A 25,272-nucleotide genomic window follows, 5' to 3' on the forward strand; every position below is an offset into this window, starting at 1 on the left:
TTCCGTTGGTTTCGGATAGCACCGGCGCACACGGCGCGCAGGCCACGTGCTTTTTGAGACAGAAAGGGAGTCGCACCTTCTGCTTTGCACTCATATGTAAACGAGAGGAGAATTTGCCTAGTCAATATGGCCGACTTCCGGCTTCATCGCGGAGTCACAACGAGCGACGTCAGGGCCTCTCTTTACCTTTCCTTCCTCCGTGCGGCTTGCACTTCGGGTCTACTTCCCACCTTTAACCACCTCCGAGTCCATGATATATACTAGTTCACTATATTCATGGCACTGCGGCTCAATGCTCGCTAAACCTTCCTAAAAACAAAGGAGGTTACACCCAGCGAGTATAACGTCACAACCTTTTCTTGTCAGATAGTGCTCAATGTACATGCCAATGGCTGCTAATGGGGAATGAGAAACAGGAACATTTGGCTTTTAGTTAACGCGCACGCCGCGAACTTTCAATTGTTGAACAAAGCACAGAAAGAATCTCCCACCGGCACCACCTTGCAGGTCCAAATGTAACACTTGTTACACACTACGACTACGACTACGAGGGACAAACGGGTGCCGCTTTAAAGAGCTTTGCCCCTAATATGGCGCAAACTCGCATACAATAGGAGAAGATTAACATGATAGGAATTAAGAATTCGTTATATCGCTTGAATGAAAAGCGGTTGCGGTTGTTTTGTCTAAACATCAAGTATGTTTTTTCCTTCACAATCTATCGATGAATTTTTTTACTCTATGTTCGATCCAATACGAGAAAAACGTGACTTAAACGCAAAGAACGCGGGCTGCATATCAGCGTTTCGGTGCAGATAGAGGGGACAAAAGGGAGCCTTTTACGGCGCCCTTCAGGAAACGCTGCCCCTGCGTACCACTGTATTCCTTTTAACACGGTTTCATCGAACGCGCGGCGCATGAATAGAGGCACCCGGCAAAAGTGGAAAAGCGATACACTGGCGAAATCCTTGGAGAGGCCCTGTCTTTCACAGTCTGCGGTTTCCCCTTCTTCCGATCGATGACCGCCACCGGTGAGTGATTTTCGACCAAAAATGGGTGCCAGCTCAGCCGTGTTCTATCTAAAGCGTCCCGATTTCCTTGCCTTGATCCTAGTGAGCAAAACGGCTGCTAGGGTTTCTTTTTACTTTACCCCCTTAGAGTCTTGCTGTGAAGCGTGACTCCACTGGGGCTGATGCCATTTATATCGTTTTGATTTTCTTCGACTCGTTTAATGCGTTTTAGTATTTCCAAGCAGTGCGCAGCTCAGTGTAGAGGAAGCCGTAATACTAGCCCCCAGTCGCCACGTGTCGGAATGGACGAGAGCGTTTCGGAGACAACAAAGACTCACAATTTCATTTTGTGCAGTGTAAGTTTTTCATGCGCGAAAAATATTCACGCATTTATTTTTTTTTGCTTCGTCAACGTGTGTATTGGTCAAATAAAAAGGTGTCAGGTATTTTAAATACAGACCTTTTCCCTAACGGCTCGATTCACGTAATAGTTAAAACTTCTACAACATTTAGTATTAAAAATAATGTAATTGTCATCCGGAACTTAACGAAATAAAGTTTTAAGCAATAAAAAAATTATATTCGACTGTAGCTGAATGAACCAGCAAGAATCGTGTAACATAAATTTATATTTCTTGTTGTTTTTGCCAAAAGTATTTAAATAAAACAGGAAAATCATTTCATTTCTCACTCACAGTGTTAGTTTTGTTAGTTGAAACTCGTTATATTATACCACGTGCACGTACTTTAAGTAGACATGTGCACCCCGTCAGGAAGTCGCTGGGAAATATTTGAATTGAATGAAAAAAAAAAACTTGTGTGGACTCTTGAGTTTCAAATTCAAGAGCAGAACGCGATAACGTAATTGATCCCCATTCCTCCACTTTCTTAAACGAAAAGTCTTCGTTTTTAAATTCACGTCTCAATCGTGGAACTAGGAAATGAACATTCATTGAACGTTAAAGCAAGTAGGGTAACATGGGCCATTTCCAGGTATGCTGAACTTCCTACAGCAAGTGCAGTTGTCAAATGTCCACTATGCCATAGTTTTTCCTTTTGCTAATAGGCGGAGTACCCACTACGCGCGCACCGGCGCAGCATCACACTCTAGTTATACTGGTGATGATTATGAGTGATTGCCGATTAGCGTTTGTGATTGCTGGGCCTTCAAACCTATCACTCGTTGCGCAGCTCACATATTTTTACAACTTGATGTGATTCTACCCTTCTGCAATGTAAAGTGTTAATGACACTCCTGACACTACACGACATCTGTATAGGCTTTCTTACCGAAACAGCTTAAAGCACGGAGGTGGCTTGTTGGTAGAACATTTGCTTGTCATGCTGAGGTCCTGTGTTCTATTTCCAGTTGAACCAATTTTTTTATGATTTAGTTGTTTGCATGTATTAGGGTTTTTCGCTCACGGACAACGCTGATTTCATTCTCACAACCAAGCATGCGGACACTGACACCGAAACTCTAGTGTTTCGGCAAAACCAGCTCCGTAAGGCCATCACGTTAACATTCATATGCCAAGGTGCACGTTACTAGAAACGGTACAACGAACGGCACCAGTTCATAACAGAACAATTGAACAGGCAACTATAGTTCTATTTAGCAGAAGCTATTTATTAGTTTATTTTTAGTTTGCAATATCTAAATTATTTGCTATTGAAGGTATATGCTCTTCAAGCTTCTGCAATACCCATGAATGAAGCGAGCGTGGATTCACAGGAGCAGACTATATTTGACAGGAGTTCAGAGACGGTCTGTATGACTGCGTCTCGAAAAAGATATAAGCCAAATCGGTTGTTGCGATGTGAAGTACGTGATCGTGCAAGAGCTACGCTCATAGTTCTCTGATAGATCATGAGTTAGCGAAAACTTTCGCAAGGACATTGTGTTTGCTTGCGAATGAAAATTTCGCATTTACGGGTATTGTCCTTATATATTGTCACGATGAGTCACAAGAACTGGGGGATATATTGAACGACCGGGTATTTAGCTCTAGGACGATGCGTCAGTCGTGACTGGCTCTCGAGCCGAGAAGAGACATGCAAATCTTCTTTCTTTCCTCCAGATGGTAGAGCCGCTCTTGCAGTCGACGCACTACGTATGGGTGGCATTATCCCCTCTTTCGAAAAGAAAAAAAGTCCCAAAAGGGGCAAAGAAAAGTACATAGCACCACCACGATGTTACAACATAGGCACGTGGAAAAAAAAGAAATTGGAAATTCGGATAAAGTAAAAATAGAAATTAACGAGCGTGCCAATAAGGAAAAATCAGTGAACGAAGAAGCAAGTTCACAAAAATAAATAAATAACACAAAGAACAGTGTACGGCAAGAAAAAAAGTTATGAACAACGCCCAATAAATGGTTTCATGCGCAACACATGAACGACATCCGACCTCGGTCGTGTCCTACTCCGTGCCTGCGATGTTGAGTCCGGAACCACTTCGTAGTTCACGTCACTGACGCAACGTAACACTTTATAAGGGCCAAAGTACCGGCTCAGTAACTTTTCACTAAGGCCACGGCGGCGGATGGGCGTCCACACCCAAACTTGGTCTCCGGGGTTGTAAAATACTTCACTGTGGCGGATGTTATAGCGCCGTGCGTCTGCCTGCTGTTGCTGGCCGATGTGTAGTCGCGCGAGCTGCCGGGCTTTCTCAGCACGCTCTGCGAATTCATCGGCGTCAGTTGCCAACTCGTCTTCGTTTTGACACGGTACCATAGAGTCCGGCATGGTCTGCACTTCGCGGCCGTAGAGAAGCCGAAATGGCGTGAATCACGTGGTCTCTTGCACGGCGGTATTATACGCGAAGGTCACGTAAGGTAAGATCCGGTCCCATGTTTTGTGCTGTACGTCGATGTACATTGAGATCATGTCTGTGATGGTCTTATTCAGTCGCTCGGTAAGTCCGTTGGTTTGCGGGTGGTACGCAGTTGTCTTTCGGTGTCTGGTGTTGCTCAGTTTGAAAACCTCGTCCATAAGCTGCGCCGTGAATGCCGTCCCTCTGTCCGTTATTACACTGGAAGGAGCACCGTGTCGTAACACGATGTGGCGCATGAAAAATTGTGCTACCTCAGAAGTCGTGGCTCGTGGGATCGCCTGCGTCTCAGCGTAGCGTGTCAAATAGTCGGTCGCGACGATCACCCATTTGTTGCTGTCCGCAGATAGGGGGAATGGCCCGAGAATGTCCATGCCGACTTCGTCGAACGGCGTGCAGGGTGCTTCAATGGGCTGAAGCAAACCAGCTGGCTTAACAGATGGTTGCTTTCGGCGCTGACATTCCCGACAGCTCTTGACGTACTTCTTGACGCTTGCCGAAAGTCCTGGCCAAAAGTACCTCTCGCTCACTCTGGCAAGTGTCCGTGAGTAGCCCAGATGACCGGATGTGGGTTCGTGATGGCAAGCGAAGAGGACGTCGTCTCGCATGTCTCGAGGAACACCAGGAGGTAGGTACGGTTGTTCGAACGAGCGTTCTTCTTGTACAGTACACCATCTCGAAGGCAGAACGACGGCAACGGGTGGGATAAATGACGTGGTATGATTGTGCCCTGGCCCTCTAAATGATCGATGATCGGACGAATCTCTGCGTCATCCCGCTGCAGTTTACTCAAATCTGATGAGCTCATGGCGCCCAGGAAGCCTTCGTCTTCCTCTGCTTCCTGACTGACGACATGAAGGGGTGCGCGTGACAGTGTGTCAGCGTCTTCATGCTTACGGCCGGCCTTATGGATGATGGTGACGTCAAGTTCCTGCAGCCGCAAGCTCCACCGTGCTAGCCGTCCTGAAGGGTCGCGCAGGCTTGCCAACCAGCAGAGGGCATGGTGGTCCGTCACTATCTTGAAGGGACGACCATAAAGGTACGGGCGAAACTTGGTGATTGCCCACACGACTGCGAGGCACTCTTTCTCCGTAGTGGAATAATTCGCCTCGACACGGGATAGAGAGCGGCTGGCGTAGGCTATCACCCTCTCGATGTCCTCTTGACGCTGAACGAGCACTGCACCAAGCCCAACGTTACTAGCGTCAGTATGGAGCTCCGTGTCAGCATCATCGTCGAAATGAGCGAGAACGGGTGTTGATTGTATGCGCTGTCGCAGTTCATCAAAAGCTGCTTGTTGCTCGTTTTCCCAGACAAACGGCGTGTCGTTCCTTGTGAGACGAGTCAGAGGTTCTGCTATCTGTGAAAAGCCATGAATGAACCGGCGATAGTAGGCGCACAAACCAAGTAAGCGCCGGACGGCTTTCTTATCGACAGGAGCTGGTAATTCGGCAACAGCGGCAAGCTTGTCTGGATCGGGCCGGACTCCTTCGGCGCTAACTACATGTCCAAGAAATTTTAGTTCTTCATAGCCGAAGTGGCACTTCTGTGGCTTTAGAGTGGGGTCCGCCGATCGGATAGCCTCCAGCACGCTGCGCAGGCGCTGTAAGTGCTGCTCGAACGTGGCAGAGAAGACCACCACATCATCAAGGTAGACAAGACAAGTCTGCCACTTGAGCCCTGTGAGGACAGTGTCCATCATTCGCTGGAAAGTTGCCGGCGCTAAACACAAGCCGAAAGGGAGTACTCGAAATTGGTATAGGCCATCTGGAGTCACGAAGGCTGTCTTTTCGCGGTCTCGCTGATCTACCTCGATTTGCCAGTACCCGCTTTTGAGATCGAGAGAAGTGAAATATTGGGCACGACGAAGTCTATCCAGCGAATCGTCGATACGCGGTAGCGGGTACACATCCTTTTTGGTCACGTTGTACACATCCTTTTTGGTCACGTTGCAATGTCACTGGCAGCAGTGGCATTGCACGAGCTACAACTTAAGCAGAGTTCCCTGTTCATGCAGTTATCCTGACCGCCCATTCTTCGCACATCCCGCCTGCTTCATCGGTGGTTATCTCCGTGGTGCTGCATCGTCGCATTGCCCTTGGAAGGTGCTGGATCATTCACACGTGGTGAAGCTGCGTCTGCGCGGACACATTGTGGCCTGCTGCTAGCTTTGGACGATTTCGCCGCTGGAGGTCACTACCCTGAGAGCAGGCCCTATAAATTAGCTGGCACCCGCACCTGCTCTTCACTGGCAGCAGTGGCATTGCACGAGCTACAACTTAAGCAGAGTTCCCTGTTCATGCAGTTATCCTGACCGCCCATTCTTCGCACATCCCGCCTGCTTCATCGGTGGTTATCTCCGTGGTGCTGCATCGTCGCATTGCCCTTGGAAGGTGCTGGATCATTCACACGTGGTGAAGCTGCGTCTGCGCGGACACATTGTGGCCTGCTGCTAGCTTTGGACGATTTCGCCGCTGGAGGTCACTACCCTGAGAGCAGGCCCTATAAATTAGCTGGCACCCGCACCTGCTCTTCACTGGCAGCAGTGGCATTGCACGAGCTACAACTTAAGCAGTGTTCCCTGTTCATGCAGTTATCCTGACCGCCCATTCTTCGCACATCCCGCCTGCTTCATCGGTGGTTATCTCCGTGGTGCTGCATCGTCGCATTGCCCTTGGAAGGTGCTGGATCATTCACACGTGGTGAAGCTGCGTCTGCGCGGACACATTGTGGCCTGCTGCTAGCTTTGGACGATTTCGCCGCTGGAGGTCACTACCCTGAGAGCAGGCCCTATAAATTAGCTGGCACCCGCACCTGCTCTTCACTGGCAGCAGTGGCATTGCACGAGCTACAACTTAAGCAGAGTTCCCTGTTCATGCAGGTATTCTTTCAAGCTCTTTTCTGTAATAGTTTCTAATTTTGACCACTGCCGCTGCTGCCAACAACTGCGTTTCGCTTTACATTTTTTTTCCTGTGTCTGTAATTGCTTTTGTGGTCAAGATCATTTACCATGCCAACTAATGCTGAACTCTCAAAAAAAATTGAAGAAATCGAGGCTAAATTTAACAGCTTGGCTAAAGACACATCTGAGAAGGTCTTCGGCAGGTTCTTACTCTATATGAAAGAATCGGGCATCGATGTTGCAGAACTGAAAAAAGAAGTTGTATCCTTACAATCGAGCGCTGAACACTTGAATGAACTTGTCGAGGACCTCCGTAACCAAAATGCCACATTGGTAAATGAGAATAAGCACCTAAAAACCCAGAATGACTCTCTCAGCCGCAAGGTTGAGGAACTTGAACAATACTCGCGCATGAGCAATGTGGAGATCAAGGGCGTTCCCTGCTCCCAAGGCGAGGACTGCAGTGTAATCGTGAAAAAGTTGGGGGAGAAAGCTGGATGTCCCATATCGCCTGGTGATCTCGACATTGTGCATCGCGTGCCCACACGCTCTAGTGATAAAAAAAACATTATTGCACGCTTCTGCTCTCGAACTAAGAAATCTGACTTCATCAGTAAAGCACGTAAGGCGAAGCTCTGTATTAGTGATCTTGGTATTACTGGCGTTTCTAACGCCCCCGTCTTTATCAATGATCATTTGACCCCAAGCAACAAGGTCCTCTTTTCCAAAGCCTTAACACTAAAAAAAGAAAAGAACTGGATGTTTCTCTGGACGGACGACTGTCAAATCAAAGCTAGAAAGACTACCAATAGCCGAGTTCTGCGCATTCGTGATCACTCTGATTTGGTCAAAATAGACTAAGCCTAGCACAATGTGTTCATTGCATCACTTTCATCGCATTAACATGGATGCTCTTATTGAACCAGATCATGTTAACTCGTTCATAAGTGGATATAATTCTATCATTCATTTTAATGCTAGGAGCCTGCGTAAACACTTCGATGAAATTGATAATCTTCTTTCTTCCTATAGTAACACTTTTTCAATTATTGCCATAACGGAGACATGGTTATCAGCTGATGACAAAAATCTCTATTGCTTCCCAAATTATAACTCGGAATACTGTCATAGACCAACCAGCAGTCATGGTGGTGCGGCCATTTATATATCTCCTGGTCTTTCTTATAGGAGGAGACATGATTTTCACTTGCCTGTACCTAATTGTGAATCAGTTTGGATTGAAATCGCTAATTGCTCTCCATCTTGCGATCAGAGAGATTTCATATTTGGCTGCATTTACCGATCTCCCTCATCTTCAGTCGAAGATTTTTTTTCTAATCTTGAAAATGTTCTACATACAATTTCTCTTGAGAATAAAACTGCCTTTTTAATGGGTGACATCAACATTAACTTACTCAATTACACTTCACCTATCGTTGTTAATTACACCAGTCTACTGCAAAGCTACGGTTACGAATCCTTAATTGATGTTCCTACACGGCAAGTTCCTAGTGGTGCTGGGACGCTGATCGATCATGCTTTCTCCAACTCGTTAATTTCACCGCAGGTAAAAGTTCTCGACATTGACATTACTGATCATTATCCATTGCTCTTACGCTTCAATTACCAATCTCGTCCTTGTACTCTTCCACATTCCAAATACGTTCTGGATAAAGAGAGTTTCACAACTGCTATAGCTGACTTAGACTGGACTGAGGTAAAATCTTGTAATGATCCCCAGAAAGCGTTTTCTAAATTTTTTTCTTTAATTATATCACATATCCAACAATTCACTTGTAAAAAGAAATGTAAAAAAATCTTAGCGTTTTCCCATAACCCGTGGATGTCTCAAAAGCTATTAGCAGCTTTACGCAAGCGCGATAACCTTTACAAAAAAACCAAAAGTCAGCCGTTTAATACTAAGTTAATTGCCCGCTACAAACAATTACGTAACGCTGTAAACCAACAATTAAAAGCTGCAAAACGTTCATTTCTCGAACAAAAAATATCGCAAGCAGGTAATAATGCTAAACTAAAATGGGACATCGTAAACTGCTTTCTAAACAGGAATGCTCGGCACCAAGTATCCAGAATTGTAGTCGATAACATTGAATATAACTCTCCTATCGACATAGCTGACGCTTTCTGTTCCTACTTTTTTAGCGTTGACTCACCTTCCCCCACACAAATCACACCACTTAGACGTCTCCCTCACTCTTTTTTCCTCTTTCCCACCACTCCTGAAGAAATACATTGTGTCATACAACACCTCAAATCCACCGGTGCAGGAATTGACGAAGTCCTCCCTGCTCATATAAAATTAATTTCGCACCTAATTTCCAATGTTTTGTGTTTCATTACGAATTTGATATTCAAAACTGGCGTATTTCCTAAAGAGCTTAAACGCGGTAAAATAATCCCAGTTCTTAAAAAAGGTGATAGCACAATGATTCATAATTACCGACCCATTTGCATTTTACCCTTTTTTGGTAAAGTTCTCGAGAAGTTAATTGGAGTACGCCTATCAAATTACCTTGCTAAATTTAATATTCTGTCACCCTGTCAGTTCGGCTTTCGCAATCACTTTTCTACTGATCTGGCACTCATTCATCTAACTGATCAACTAAAAAAAATCATTGACGAAGGTTTATTTGCAGGATCAGTATTCATCGATCTAACAAAAGCATTTGATAGTTTAAATCATAGTATTCTCTTTACTAAACTTGAAGCAATCGGTATATGTGGTCCTACTTTAGCGCTACTAAAAAGCTACCTGCATAACCGCGTTCAACTTGTGTCGATTTCTAATGTATATTCTAAAGAATTATCGACTAACATTGGTGTCCCTCAAGGATCCATTTTGGGACCGCTTCTATTTTTGATCTATATTAATGATCTTCCTAACTGTTTGTCCTACACTAATTCCATTTTGTATGCCGATGACACTACCATATTTACCTCTGATAAAAGCATTTCACTTCTCGTTGACAAGCTAAGCACTGACTTGAAAAATGTTTCAAGTTGGTGCAGTACTAACTTGTTAACTATTAACGCAACCAAGACTAAATTTGTAGTATTTTCATCGCATCAAAAATATTCATCATCCTTTCCTTCTTTGACTTTTGGCTCGCACTCTATTTCTCCCAGTCCCTGCTCATCTTTTCTTGGAATTTCTCTTGACTCTAACTTGAAATACATAGATCATATTTCTCATATCAAAAAGAAAATAGCATACGGTATCCGCGCTCTAATTAAAACTCGTTCATACTTCACACGTGCCACATTACTATCACTCTACTACTCATTCGTTCATTCTCATATTAATTATGGCATAATGTGCTGGGGTAACACCTATAACACTCATTTGGCTTCCCTTCAAGTATTACAGAACCAATCCATAAGAATCATTACTAACAGTTCACGTTTTTCTAACGGTAAACGCCTACTTCATGATAACAACATCTTAACCATCTCAGAACTCCTCAATTACAACTTAGGCATCATATTCTATAAATACATAACCAAGGCACTTCCTCCAATCTGCTTCTCATCTACTGACCTGTTTACCCATAGTAATACTAGATTTGCGCATAACAATAACGTTCTTTTGCCTAAGGTACGCACTAATTACGGTAAACAGACTGCTGAATTTTCATCGATAACACTATGGAATACACTACCAGCTTCTATAAAAAATGCAAGAAACTTACATCATTTTAAGACAGAACTAAAATCGCACATTATGCATGCTTTGTAATATTGTTCCTTTCCATAGCTTCATTTTGTTTCAATTTCCACATTTTATGTATTATAACTTTTGTACTTTTTTTCTGTTACACTTCTTAGCATTATTCATCGCTTCATTTTGTTTTATTGTGTATATTTTTTTTCATTTTGTATATTTCTTTATTGTTCTGCTGCTAATGTGTTTAGTTTATACTTTCGATTATTGCTTATGTTGCCTTTAACACTGTTTCTCCACAATCTGCCCTTAACAGGAGGTCCCGATACAGTCTTCGACTTTGGGACCTCCTTATGTATACTTAACACATGTAACCTTCTTGTATTTGTATCAATAAAAAAAATCTGAAAATCTGAAATCTGAAATCTAAGCTTTCGGTAATCGACGCAGAAGCGTAGCGACCCGTCCTTCTTTTTGACAAGCACGACTGGAGATGACCACGGGCTGTTGGATAGTTTGTCACGATGAGTCACAAGTACTGGGGGATATATTGAACGACCGGGTAGCTAGCTCTAGGACGATGCGTCAGTCGTGGCTGGCTCTCGAGCCGAGAAGAGACACGCAAATCTTCTTTCTTTCCTCCAGATGGTAGAGCCGCTCTTGCAGTCGACCCACTACGTGTGGGTGGCAATATTCAATACTTTCTCGCAGAAGTTAAGACACATGCAACTTCAGAAAGTTTAATGTATTCGCGTAAAATTATTGCTGGTTCTTTTAAAGCTAAGACGAAATGTTGAACCATACGTCAATATTATGGAAACTACAAAACCCTCCGCGCTTACTACTTCTTTAATGCCTTGATTTGTCATTCAGCTGCATGGTCATTGCATGCCTTTCAGGCGGTGCCAAGAGTGCATAAATTTTTCAGATTTTTTTCAGATTCATATTCTTTATTTTTCTTGAATCACAACAGTTATTGCATGCATGAGCTGACCGTACTTGAAGTTGAGAAATAACCTGCAGCAATGAGTGCGGGCCCTTCAGTACGAGTATTATCCCCTATATGCCCAGTGTTCGACATGTCAGAGGCTGAAACTTTTCAATGTAAGTCGAACATTTTTTTCTGTAAAAAAAGCTAGCGCTACTTGACGTGTGTTGACGAAGCCCTGCCCTTCTCACGCGCAAGCATAGGCGATCGCCGGGCCACTAGTCGCCTCGAGAGCACATTCACTAAATTGTTGTTTCACGTGCATGAAGCAGAGCTCCATGCCGCGGAAGAAATGCAAGTAATATAGATGCAAATTGTTCGCGATGCTGCCAATACTTTTGTGGATTGTTTGTAGATTATTTTGTGTGCAGTAAAGATCATACGACTGTGATATGCAGCAAAGGTTGTTGCTTGCGGTCTGTCAAACATTTATGTCCTACATATAGGACGCCTACGGCGCATCGGGTGTCGCGCTCTGTCAATTTGGAACGCGAGCCTTATCGTGCCCGTGTAGCTTGTCATTGCGAAATGACGTGCATATGGGTGTATATTACGTTCATGTTTTTATTTTATTTGCACTAAGGAAAATCACTACAATTCATTTCTCCGCAAGAAAATACTCATAGGCGCTCAATGATATCTTGGGTCATAGGACGTTGACGATGATGTGCCTTTAGTTGTCGCCATTCTTCCGCCTGACAATTATGCTGGTGCAGTGACAGGTCGATAAAGCGGTGATGAAGAAAGCACAGAGAAACAATTGAAAAAGAAGGTGCCAGGCTTTTACAATTATCGAGTCGACACCAAATCAGAAATTGTCGTATGCCATCGGAAGGACAATAGCATGGTTACCGTGGTCTGAAGTGGTCATGGGCTTAAACAGCAGAAAATGGTGAATAGATATATTAAATAAAAGCGATCTAAGCTCACGGTGTAGCACGCTTTTTTTTGATTTTCGAATAAAATGCCAACATAGGCAGAGCTCACCGACTGGATCAAAATATTGCAAAGTACCACACTGCCATGAGAGGTATGAAGTGGTAGTCATCACTGCCAACGTATCTTCTTGATGCATCTGTGAACAATGCATTCAAGTTGTACGAAAAGAGAACATACAAAATGGACATGAGAATGCTTCGAAGGGCAGTAGCAATAGAGAAGTACTTTGATTTAGGCTAGCTGGTTCATAGTACTCACTTAGAAAGGGCAGCACAAAAACACGGGGAAAAAAAGAAAAGTAGAGACAAAGAACGCTCTTTGTCTCTACTGTCCTTCTTTTCCCCCTTTTTTGCGCTGCCCTTTCTAAGTGAGCAGTAGCAATGTTGTACATTAGGAAATATGGCTCCAAGCTATTGCATTGGAGAAGCTGCCAGTTTCCGCTGGAAGCGCAAAGCTGATTTGACCACACTGACCACTTGGTGATCCCCCCCAAAAAGCGAACAAGGTGCGCTTATAACCACGGGAAGAACACCCCACGCTGTAAAAGACGTGATATCCCTGTGCATGTAAAATCTTTCAAATTATACCGTTCAACTAAGTAAGTAGTGTGGCAGATGACACCCGGTCCAATTTGACACAATACGACACCTCATGTGCGCAGTGTGCTATATGTAAAACAGTGCTAAAACAGTTGTTAGAAAAAGTTTTTTTTTGTAAATAAAACCTTTATTCTCTTTTCTGAGACCTTATAAGCTATTATTTCGATAAAAGGATGTTGCGCTAATATTCTAAAGTTTAGGCATGTATGGCTTAGTGAATAGCGATGGTAGCCACTCAGAAGCCCTCTTTTAGCAGCACAGCTAAAATCAAGAAGTGAACTAAAGCCTGATTAACGTTCTTGAATGTCTTATTCCGCCCTCTCAGCATACAAAAGCCGTTCGAAGCATTGGTCCGTGAATTACATAAAGCTTCCTCACGCTCCCTCGATAAATGTATATAGAGTATAACGCTTACTAGGACTCACACTCCCAAGAAATTTTCACAGCCGGACTGACACTCAGACTCACCAAGATGTCGCATTGAACATATGAAGCAGTTTAACGCACTCTGCCGAACTCACTCAAGCTAAGACTCGCGGCTTACCATGAGTATAGGTGAGCCTCGTCAGCCGAGTCATCAGCGAGTATTCTGCCCTATGAGTTGAATAAGCACGGGTGATAATATTAGCGCACTCCCATTGGTAAAAAAAAGAATAGAAGTGATGAATATATTTAGCAATTTTACATGACTATACACTGAAAAAATTGTAATACCAAAGGGGCGGTGGGGAACACGCAAAGTAAACAGACAAGGAACTGATCTCATGATCTTTAAGTGATACTCGATCTCACTGGAAGGACAAATGACGGCATGCTTCAGACAGATGTTTGATTAATTAGGTTTAGCGTTTCGTGGCCAGGATGCTGTGTGAGATGCCTCAGAAAGAACGTTTGGATGTTTTTTTGTTTTAAACTTCAATATTTTGACTTACCCTACTATCTCTATACATGCTCTCTTATTTCCCCTTTCTTTGAGTGCAGCCATGGGAGCTGCAACTAAAACAAGCTAACGCCTGCTTGTTAAGGGAGAAGGCTATATTAGTTTAGGTTTTGTGCCAGCATTTCAGTATAAAAGAAGTCTTGATTACCTAGTTTGCCATGATTTGTTAATTAATGACAAAGTATGCAAACTCTTGTACTCGGCGACGCAGTTTTCACACAAAACACATTAGGAAGAAATATGCGGCTGAGTAGGCTGGTGATGTGCTCCTTGTATGTGACTTATACTTAAGGACTGCAAGGTTCGAAAACACCTTACCAAACTGGCTTCCGAAGTCCTTGTTGGTAGGCTGCTTCCCCACATTATGTGGTCCGGTGAAAGGAGCTTTCGAAACATCTAGTTTTCTTCGTACCAGTACGAAACCTCCAAAGTTTATGCTGGGTGTCCTTGTGGAGTGAACATGCTCGTAGTTCCTTCTCATGGCCATTTCAACATCTCATTTTTTCCTGCGGATTTCTTGCGTTCGTGAAGTGCTATATAAAAGCGCATAATATTCACTTTCTTGGCAAGGCTTTCTAACCAAAACAGCGTGGGAGCCATTTGCCATCGTTTTTTTTTCCGTGCGCTGAAAGGCTAGTGTATGAAGTTAAACAGTCTCTCAAGGAATCTCTTATCGTGCATTTAGTCGTCCAAGCGCTGAGTATTGGCTCATATAAAGAGCCCACTATAACACAACTTTAGCAGCATTTTTTTCTAGTTTTTTCAGCTCACCAGCTTATCAAAATAACTCATTTTATAATTCACGCCACTTCGGCGAGTTACAACAGAAATCACCATAAAAAGAAAATATTTGGGCTTGATATAATACACACAAGCTTGAAATCGAGGTGTGTAGGCAAGCCTCAAATGCTGCTAAAGCAGGGGTAATTGTTCCCCTGTTTGTCACGTGGTTTTCATTGCCTCTTTTCATCCTGTTATTTTCTGTTGTTTCGATGCGTGCCTACAAAAAGGCCCTGCGTTTGAAGTAGTAAATCAGTTGTGAGTACAGCGTCATGTGTGTGCGTGTCTTTTCTAAAAGTTCCGTCCTTCTTTGCGCAGACAAATCAGTCTAAATAATCAAGAACCAACTCGCCCAAGCAGCAGTTTTAGCGAAATTATTCCACTAAGCAAAAGCGACAAGCAAAAGTGATGCCACAGAGAGACGACGGGGCTGTACCGTACAAAGCCGAGTCGTGTTTCAGATTGCAGTACCTGAATAAAGCAAATTCTTCTTTGGCATTGCACTATTTACCACAATGACATGAACGTCATTATCCCAGCCTTTTTCTCTTTTCTGTCCGGCCTTTTTTCACGTTCTGCCGAGCAGCATCAGAATGTGTGGACGTGAAAGCCCTTCAATTAGCGGCAATGTGTATCTATTATGTTATATCTTGTTTGCTGAGCGTCGATTCATTAATTAGAAGCTGTCCCACTCGGGCTTGTTGCCGAAAGCACCACATTGATAAAACTATAAAGAAGGGTATTGTATCTCCTCGTACACTCCAGAACAAGAAACAGCGTGTTGTTTGACCGGCCGCGTTGTTTTCCCATAATGTGTCCACTCTACGTGCTCTACAGCTTGAATAAGGAGTGGGGTCATGAGAAAAATCGCTTGTCAACAAAGGGCAAGGCACCATATGACTAACAAGGTTAAAATGGTGACCGGGTGACTACACTGTCCGGAAGATTTTTTTTGGCATAATTTTTATCAAACGTCATGACTTTACAATAACCTTACGCTTTGAAAAAACCTTCTTGTGCCCCCCTCCCTGGCCCACCTTTGTTTGGTCGTGGGGAGGAAGGAGGATTGGCGCCAGAGAGTGCTGTGTTGCGATGAAAAGCCTGCTTTGTTAGTGTTACCGTACCTATTCTGCAAAATATCCTCGGTGTAGCAGCACCTATTATGCTTATTTACAGATGGTAACTCTTACATAATATAGAAATTAGGACAAGTTTGGCATAAAAATAAAGAATTTTGTGTAAAAAACTGTTTCGTGTAACTTAAAAACGAATGAGCATTCTTCCTTTTTTTCTGTGAAAACGATGACATGGCTACGATAATTGTGAATTTTTCTTGTAAAATACAGAAGATTTATATATTGTTGCAAAGAAGGCTTCTTAATAATTGCTTTCATCAGTCGTTATCTATAAATGAACAAGTTTCTTTTGCACGATTGATTACCAACTAGTTTGTTTTGGCGGAGTACGCTTAGTCATCAGAGTGTTGACTAAATTTATCATTCTTTGGGCCTGATACAATTATGAGATAAATCGTGCTCCCAGTAGTTGAGAAATGCAAGTATACGAATAAATAGGTTTTTAAATAAAATAAAAAAAGTAAAAGTGACGAACATTTTGGTGATGATAATGGCATTTGGTGTACTTCCTTTATAACCATTGTAATATTTATGCTGCTTTCAAAATCTTTCCTGTGGTTGCTATCTCGATGAGCTAGTCCGACACAAAATCTCTTGTGGGTGTGCAGCACTCTGCGAGCGTGCGGGGTCATCTATGTAATTGAATTAAAACCCGACTGGATAAGACACTGCGAACATTTTAGTGAACAAAATCGAAGCGAACAGGCAAGCACTGACGAACAAGCGCACACATGCACCGTTGGGAACCGTGTTTAAGCAACGCTGGCGGCGTTCATTAACGGTCCATCAATATCGTTTAAAGACACTTGCGGACGGCACTGAGTTAAAACAAAATGCCGCCACGAGGAGAGAGACGCATCATTAGCAACGGCGAAAACGAGCGACACTGCCTTTCTGGAAGCATTACATTCAGGCTTGGCGTTAGGAGGCGCTTGTGTTGAAGCGCGGGAGAATGTTTTCTACTTTGCGCTGCTGTAAGTGGATGGGCAGAATTGAGATGAACCTTCAATAGAAATGCACAGTTTTCGATAAATAGTCACAAAATTATTGGTTTTGTTTTTCATTTCTAAAAAAAGACAAAAAATCTTGCTTTATTATGATAAGCATGGGTCGTTTTGATAAAAAAAACTGATGAGGCGTTGAAGGCGTTTTACTTGTGTTGTCAGAATAAAAATGGTTGTGGGAAAAATGAAACGGTGATATGCATTTGTCTGAGAACCATATTTGACTGTTTCTGCGTGTTTCCATTGCCAAAAATATTTTTTTCTTAAAAACGGTCATCATATCTGCTAAAGTGGCACTGCGTGCTTGTTGGTTTTCCATAGAATTCCTAGCTATGTTAAAAGAGAGCGCTGTGTTAAAAGAGAGCGCTGTGTGAGAGCGCTAGCACCAGTTTTAAGTAATTTGTTTTTGGCTAAAATGGACAGGAGGCTATCAGGACGCCTAAATGAATACAATGTTGTGCACGTATTTAGGTACGTCGATGACTTTTTAGTGTTTATCAATGACAGAACTGCAGATTTTGCTACTCAATGTAATAGCGTGTGTAGCGTTTTTCGTGAGGGGCTTAACCCACTTGAAGTGACTTTTGAAATGCCATGTGACGGAAGGCTCAGATTTCTTGACATTAACTTTCAATTCTCAGATGAAAAGACATGCTGGTGTTACGAGCCCAGAGCAAGTAAGCCTTTACTACAGTTTCACTCAGCGCATACTAAACTGGTAAAACGAGGCATTGCGAAGATGTGCTTGAGTGAGGCACTAAAGAAGTCCTGCCGGTGCCTCATGAATGAAAGCTTCAGACAACAGGTCTCGAGGCTAAGCAATGCCGGGTACCCCAAGAGCCTCGTCGTGTCCGTTGCTGAAGGATTGCACAGAAAAGTGCTGGAGAAAAGATGTGAAGGGATGGATAGGGTGAGCTCAAGAAAGGAAAGTTTTGCCGTGATTCCATACATGCATAAGGTTTCTCACAGGATAAAAAAGATTGCGGAAAAATGTGGCACTAACGTAGTTTTCTCGGCACCCAATAAGTTGGTGAGTCTGTGCAGAAGCACAAGACCAGACAAGGGAAAATCAAATGTATGCCAAAAGAAACATAGAAACCTATTTGTGGAGTGCATCATGTGTGTTGTATACCTCATTCCACTTACTTGTGGAAAGTGTTATATCGGTCAGACCGGTAGATGCATAAACGATCGCTTGCGCGAGCACAATAACAAAGTAAATAGTGTTGTTCCTGATGGTTTTCTTTCCCTTCATTGCCAGAGATGTAAGTGCACACCGAAATTCAAGGAAACGGTTATAATCAATAGAAGTAGGCACGAGATGACGCGGTTGGTATTGGAGGCCGGCAGAATTGCAGAGCTAGGTGACACGTGTGTGAGCAGCCCATCAGTGGTGTTGACAGATAAGGAACTTGATTACATGTATTCGCGATAGGGTTTGTGGTAACATGGGATAAAAGGAAGAAAGAAAAAGTAAAAAAAAAAAAAGATTGAAAAATATAAAATTGTAAAGTATTGGAACACGCGCGTTGGTTATATTTGATGGTTTTTAGAGCTACGCACGTGCGACGTTGGCGTGGTGGATCGCATACACCACGGAGATCTGCGTGTAATAAACTGTTGTTGAAAGTTAGCGCTGTGTTGTGTCTATGTGCCTTCTCTTGTCCGTGTTCGTTGTCTGCGCTACCATCCATCATCATGCTGTGTGTGCGTTATGTTTTTTTTGCTCGGACTCGTCTGGAATGCGCTGTAAATCGGACAAAGTATTTTCACCCAAATCGTTTTGGTGGCCACGCAAGTACTGTTTGTTTCTGTGTAGAGTCATGGTTCCACGTACCAACAAATCTGTGACAACAAAAACATTATTCATTTGCAAAACATCTGCACAAAGTATGCTTTATTTCAGAACTCTTAGGTTGTATTTGCATACTGCATTTTTGTTGAGTGATAAGCGTGGTTGTATGAAATCTCACGTGAACGGCGACATATTTGTTGCAAAAAGATATATCTGCTTCACGGCGTATGATCCGCACACTTGAGTCTCGGCATCTGGCCTTGATTCTGGCCTTACATATATAGCGAATTAGCACAGTGCGATCTGAATGCAATTCAGCAGTAGTATAATTTAGTGAATGCAATACTATAGTATTGAATTAACTCAATTGTACTAATAGCAGTGTGCCAGATTGATAAACATGTATAGGAGAGTATAACATCGTAACAATCCATATTTTATATCATTTCAAGTGTAGGGTTCAGACTGCATTCTTTTTTGATGCATTGCAACTCCGGGTACCAAAATTATGAGTCCACAATTTGCGTTATTCAATTTCTTTCAATCTCACCTTCCCGTTTTTCGTCTTCTAAAGGCAATTGTGTATTTTGTTTTAGGATTGACTTCTTACGAATGTTGGCTTCCATATACTCAATACGAAAGTCTCCAAGTACCGTTAAGATATCACTTGTAAAGAACGTATGGCACCCAGAATCTTAAGCGTGACGCGTTTGCACGAATAGAAGTCAGGGTTTCGCTGATTGCGGTGTACAGTCTCTTCATGCAATCTGACCATCTTCTTATATTTCGTAAGCCTAACGGTATTGAAATTGACGAGCCAGGCTTTAGACTTCTCATAGACAATTAAATCTCTCTCAACCCAGAAAGTGTTATCTCCTTTGGAGCTCTCCCTTTGCACGCACGCATTCTCCACCTACGAAGATTGAATTAGGCAAGTGAAATCGCCATTTCATACAGACATTTGCGACTTTTTCACTTACAAAGTTTATATGGTAATGTTTGCAAAACAGCATTAAAATAACACCACCAAACTTTTCTTCCACCTCTCTATTTGCCTAACGGCACATGCACAGCTTCTGCAATGTAGTCCGCCCGGCTCCTACTGCATATATTCGTAGCTGTATACAGCTATTCGCAAGAAAGCAATCACCACACAATCATGCGTCACTTCGTGGCTATTCCTTACTCGTGGAACACTTCAGACCCTTCCTCTACAATATCTAAGAGTGTGCGACGAAAGAGGACAATTCACATTCTATTGCAGGACACGACGGATGAACCTACTCTTTAATTAAGGGGTTATTTGAGTACCATACCAATCTTTTCGATTTTATGTTAGATGTCACCTTAAAAATAAAACATTGCCCGCAAGCTTGAAGAACAGTAAAAGTAATATTGATACTAAAGCCAGGTCGTCCACTCTATTCTCCTAAAACCAGTAGTCAAGAACAGTATTTTCGCAAATGGCTATAAGGAATCCTTAATGCTCGTCTGTATTATTTCTTGCACAATAATAATCTCCTCTACAATAATAAATACAGTTTTACGCATGACAGAAGTGCTACGTTGTCTAGTGGCTAAGGTACTCGGCTGCTGTCCCGCAGGACGCGGGTTCAAATCCCGGCTGCGGCGGCTGCATTTCCGATGGAGGCGGAAATGTTGTAGGCCCGTGTGCTCAGATTTGGGTGCACGTTAAAGAACCCCAGGTGGTCTAAATTTCCGGAGCCCTCCACTACGGCGTCTCTCTTAGTCACATAGTGGTTTAGGGACGTTAAACCCCACATATCAATCAAGAAGTGCTTCGTTAGCACTGTACATCATCATCATCATCATCATCATCAGCAGCAGCAGCAGCAGCAGCAGCAGCAGCAGCAGCAGCAGCAGCAGCAGCAGCAGCAGCAGCCTGACTACGTCCACTGCAGGTCAAAGGCCTCTCCCATATTTCGCCAAATAACCCAGTCCTGCACTTGCTGCTTCCAATTTGTACCCGCAAACTTCTTAACCTCATCTGCCCACCTAACTTTCTGTCTCCCCCTAACTCGCTTGCCTTCTTTGGGAATCCAGTTAGTTACCCTTAATGACCAGCGGTTATCATGTCTACGCGCTACATGCCCGGTCCATGTCCATTTCTTCTTCTTGATTTCAACTATGATATCCTTAACCCCCGTTCGTTCCCTAATCCACTCTGCTCTCTTCTTGTCTCTTAAGGTTACACCTACCATCTTTCTTTCCATTGCTCGCTGTGTCGTCCTCAACTTAAGCTGAACCCTCTTTGTAAGTCCCCAGGTTTCTGCTCCGTAGCTAAGTACCGGCAAGATGCGGCTGTTATATACCTTCCGCTTGAGGGATAGTGGCAATCTACCTGTCATAATTTGAGAGTGCTTGCCAAATGTGCTCCACCTCATTCTTATTCTTCTAGTTACTTCAATGCCGTGGCTGGGCTCCGCGGTTATTACCTGACCAAAGTAGACGTAGTCTTTTACAAATTGAAGTGCACTATTACCTATCTCAAAGCGCTGCTCTTTTCCGAGGTTGTTGTACATTACTTTCGTTTTCTACAGATTAATTTTAAGACCCACCTTTCTGCTCTCCTTGTCTAACTCCGTAATGATGAGTTGCAATTCGTCCCCTGAGTTACTCAGCAATGCAATGTCATCGGCGAAGCGCAGGTTACTAAGGTACTCTCTATTAGCTCTTATTCCTAACTGCTCCCATTCTAGGCTTCTGAAAACCTCCTGTAAGCACGCGGTAAATAGCATTGGGGAGATTGTGTCCCCCTGCCTTACACCCTTCTTGATTGATATTCTGTTGCTTTCTTTATGAAGCACTATAGTAGCAGTTGATCCGCTGTAGATTTCATCCACAATGTCTATATATACTTCATCTACGCCCTGATTCCGCAGTGTCTGCATGACGGCTGATATTTCTACTGAATCAAACGCCTTCTCGTAATCTATGAAGGCTATGTATAGTGCTTGGTTATATTTTGAGCATTTTTCTATTACCTGATTGATAGTATGAATGTGGTCGATTGTTGAGTAGTCTGTTCGAAATCCTGCTTGTTCCTTTAGTTTATTAAATTATAATGTTTTCTTTACTCTGTTAGCAATTACCTTTGTAAATAGCTTGTATACTACAGAAAGCAAGCTGATCGGCCTGTAATTCTTCAAGTCCTTGTCATCTCTTTTCTTATGCATTAGGATGATGTTAGCGTTCTTTCAAGACTCTGGTATTCTTTCCGTGAGGAGACACCTCGTAAACAAGGTGGCTATAGTTTTTCTAACACAATCTGTCCTCCATCTTTCAGCAGATCTGATGTTACCTGATCCTCACCAGCAGCTTTGCTTCTTTGCATGCTCTCCAAAGCTTTTCTGACTTCTTCTATCATTACTGGTGGGGTGTGAATTCCTGTACTTTTCCTCTCAGTACAAGCTCGTTGATCGGCTTCTTGCGCATCAGGTTCTGTCGTTCCTTCTTCAAGTCTAGGCGAATTCGAGACCGTACCATTCTATGGACACTCCATCGTACCTTGCCAACCACTTCCACATACTGCATGATGCCTGGGTGCGCACTAATTATAAAGTCTATTTCGTTCTTATTTTCGCCATTAGGGCTCCTCCATGTCAACTTGCGGTTTCCTCGTTTTCTCTAGAAAGTATTCAAAATCCGTAAATTATTGCGTTCTGCGAATTCTACTAGTAGCTCTCCTCTGGCGTTTCTAGTACCGATGCCATAATCTCCTACTGCCTGGTCTCCCGCCTGCTTCTTCCCTACTTTTGAATTAAGGTCTCCCATCAGTATTGTATACTGTGTTTTTACCTTACTCATTGCCGATTCCACGTCTTCATAGAAGCTTTTAACTGAAGCGTCATCATGGCTGGATGTAGGCGCGTAGGCCTGTACCACCTTCATCTTGTATCACTTATTCAGTTTAATTACGATACCTACCACCCTTTCATTAATGCTATAGTATTCCTCTATGTTGCCAGCTATGATTCTGTGAATTAGGAACCCCACTCCCAGTTTTCTTCTGTCAGCCAAGCCCCGATAGCAAAGGACATGCCTATTCTGTAGCACCGTATAGCCCTCATCTGTCCTCCTAACCTCGCTGAGCCATATTATATTCCATTTAACACCCTCTAGCTCCTGAAACAGTACAGCTAGACTTCCCTCACTAGATAAGCGTTAAACATTGCCAAGTACAGGTTCTAATGGTGGCCTGTCTGAATCCAGAGATTCTTAGCACCCTCTGCTGTGTTGCAGATCTGACCGCCGCCGTGGTCAGTTGCTTCGTAGCTGCTGGGGACTGAGGGCCGTGAGGTATTTGGCGCATGCATGTGGGAGGTAGTCGCCGGATACTGCACCAGGGTGGCCAATCCTTTTCTGGTGAGGGAGTGCGTTCCCGGCGGTGGTTACCGGTGAGGCTGCACCCCAGGCAGTTCCATCACTACGCAGATCTTTTTTATCCGGTTGGGAAAAGTGCGGCACCGGGATTTGAACCCCGGACTTTTAGAATGCGAGGCGGATGCTCCAACCACTATGCCATCGCCGCACTGCACATACTTTCAACCAAACTAGCAGCGCGCAAGGCATCCAAAAGTCCTACGTTACTCATATCTCTTGATTTTGCCGGAGAATTCGACACCATTTGGCATCGCACAGTCTCGAAATTTCTATGTAAGCACAGGTGTCCACAACTCTTGAACCTTCTACTCAAATAACTTTTCTCTAACCGCACTATCAGTTTTTTAACCAACGCCGCACAACAGACAGCTCACCCAACCATTGGCAGCCCGCTGTGATCCTTTATCAGCGCGCTACTGTTGAACATAGTAAGACACGGCCTACTCGATCTTCCCACGCCACCCCGCGTACACATACAGGCGTATGCGGATGATACAATCGTTGTCATTACAGATACATCCAGACTGCCGTTACAAGCAAAGGCTGAGCATTTCCTGACTTTAGTATTCAGGTGGGCACGATAACAAAAAGTTGCCGTAAACGCGCGAAGCTGTTTTTTTTACTTCTTTAACAACGAGTAGATTGGCCCATCGAAACACCGCTAATCTATACGCATGGATCGCGTTTCCCTGAAAGAAAACAATCAGACGAATATTCTAGGCGTATTATTAAAACCCTATTGCAATTTCCATGTTGACATTGATTACGTAAAAGGAGAAGAAGCTGAAGTGTCCACATCCCACCATCTCATGTTTGTTAATTGGCACCGTTCCTAAACAGTACACTAATTTGACGACTCTACGATCAAGTCATCCTGCCGTCTCTCACATACGCATCTGCAGTATGGCGGCCGATGTACCAATCGAACCTTAATAGGGCACGAGTTTTGTTGGTTGAGTGAACCATGCTAATTTCTTTAACAGGTTCATTTTACACCACACATACGTCGTACCTACAAATTCTCGCTAACGCACCTCCATTACCACCAGACTTCGAGAGACTATCTGCATAATTTTTGCTCTTATACTCCAGAACCTATTTCACTATGGTGTAAAAACCTTCGAACATGCTAAAACCCTATAGTGATGCTACCCGTAGGCTCACAACCCCTTAAAATATTTGAATTCAGTTTCACTACGATGTCATCGTCCAAAGAAGCGGTTCATCCCAATCCAAAAGTATTCCATGTATACACCAGTGACTCAAACACGTCATACGCTGTGGGAGCGGCATGCATTGCTTTCACCAAACATAAAAAAACTCATAATTGTAAAGAAACTTCAAATACGCAACGCTTCAAGCGCATACGCCTCTGAATCAATTGCATTTCAAGAAGCACTTCATATTGTTTTTACTAAAAACGCCAGGCCTGCGCGGAATAAGCAGCACAGTAACAGTAACGAAGAATGGCCTTTCAGGGCCTTTTCCAAACACTCATCGGGTGACTGCTGCAAGCACACTTGCTTGATACTAACTACGCCATTAATAATAAAAATTGTGTAGAAGGCTGGCATTCGCTACGCTATTTTGCATTATTCTCTTGAGAGATGTGATATTCGCTAAACTATTCCGAGGAATTTTGTGCCGTTTGTTCGTGCAGTGACTTGCGACGATTAGGAATTGTGTCTGAAGTATGTATGCAACACAGTTAATATCTGAACAAAAACAAGCTTTTGCAATGGGTTGGAGCATTGGATGACCTATTCGTTACGCTATTCGCATTGTGCAACGACTGCATGTTCTTCCGCTTTTTCAAAACGCTTTATAGGTCGCATTAACGCGATTGATTTCCCAACATCAAGCCTGCCTAAGGCAAGCTTGCCAACATGTCCCAAGCACCGGCGTGGCTCAAGGGTAGAGAACTAGGGTGGCACCCAGTGTACTCTGGTGCGAGCCGCACTGTGTCATTGGTACTAGTATTTCTTTTCCTGAGTTCCCACGATGTGGTTATGGACACTGGCAGTGGCGGCGGCGGCAGTGGTGGCTGGGGAACACTACGGCGCTGCGCGTGACCCAAGTTGTGATCTAATAACAGCTGTCACTGTAATAACTGTGCCATGTGAACTCAAATTTACACAGACGGTCTATCTCTTCTATTGAAACGATCAAGTCTCACTGATAACGATGAGCGATAATGGGACATCAACAGCTTTACCTTACTATATTGGTAGGCAGAACTATAAAAATGTATCTTGTAGCC

At 43.4% G+C, this 25,272-nt stretch overlaps 1 protein-coding gene across 1 annotated transcript; it reads left to right on the forward strand.

The window, feature by feature from the left end:
- The first annotated feature begins 6,853 nt into the window (after positions 1 to 6,853).
- LOC142814105 (uncharacterized) lies at positions 6,854 to 7,606 on the forward strand. The gene has a single exon (XM_075892042.1). It carries the CDS (start codon positions 6,854 to 6,856, stop codon positions 7,604 to 7,606), a length of 753 nt encoding a protein of 250 aa, XP_075748157.1.
- The last annotated feature ends 17,666 nt before the right edge of the window (positions 7,607 to 25,272 follow it).

Source organism: Rhipicephalus microplus, chromosome 4 (genome assembly GCF_043290135.1).
Source record: "Rhipicephalus microplus isolate Deutch F79 chromosome 4, USDA_Rmic, whole genome shotgun sequence".
NCBI classification, from domain to species: domain Eukaryota; kingdom Metazoa; phylum Arthropoda; class Arachnida; order Ixodida; family Ixodidae; genus Rhipicephalus; species Rhipicephalus microplus.

What these genes read in the sequence shown, in the direction of transcription:
- LOC142814105 (XM_075892042.1), top strand. Translation starts at nt 6,854, where the DNA reads ATGCCAACTAATGCTGAACTCTCAAAAAAAATTGAAGAAATCGAGGCT.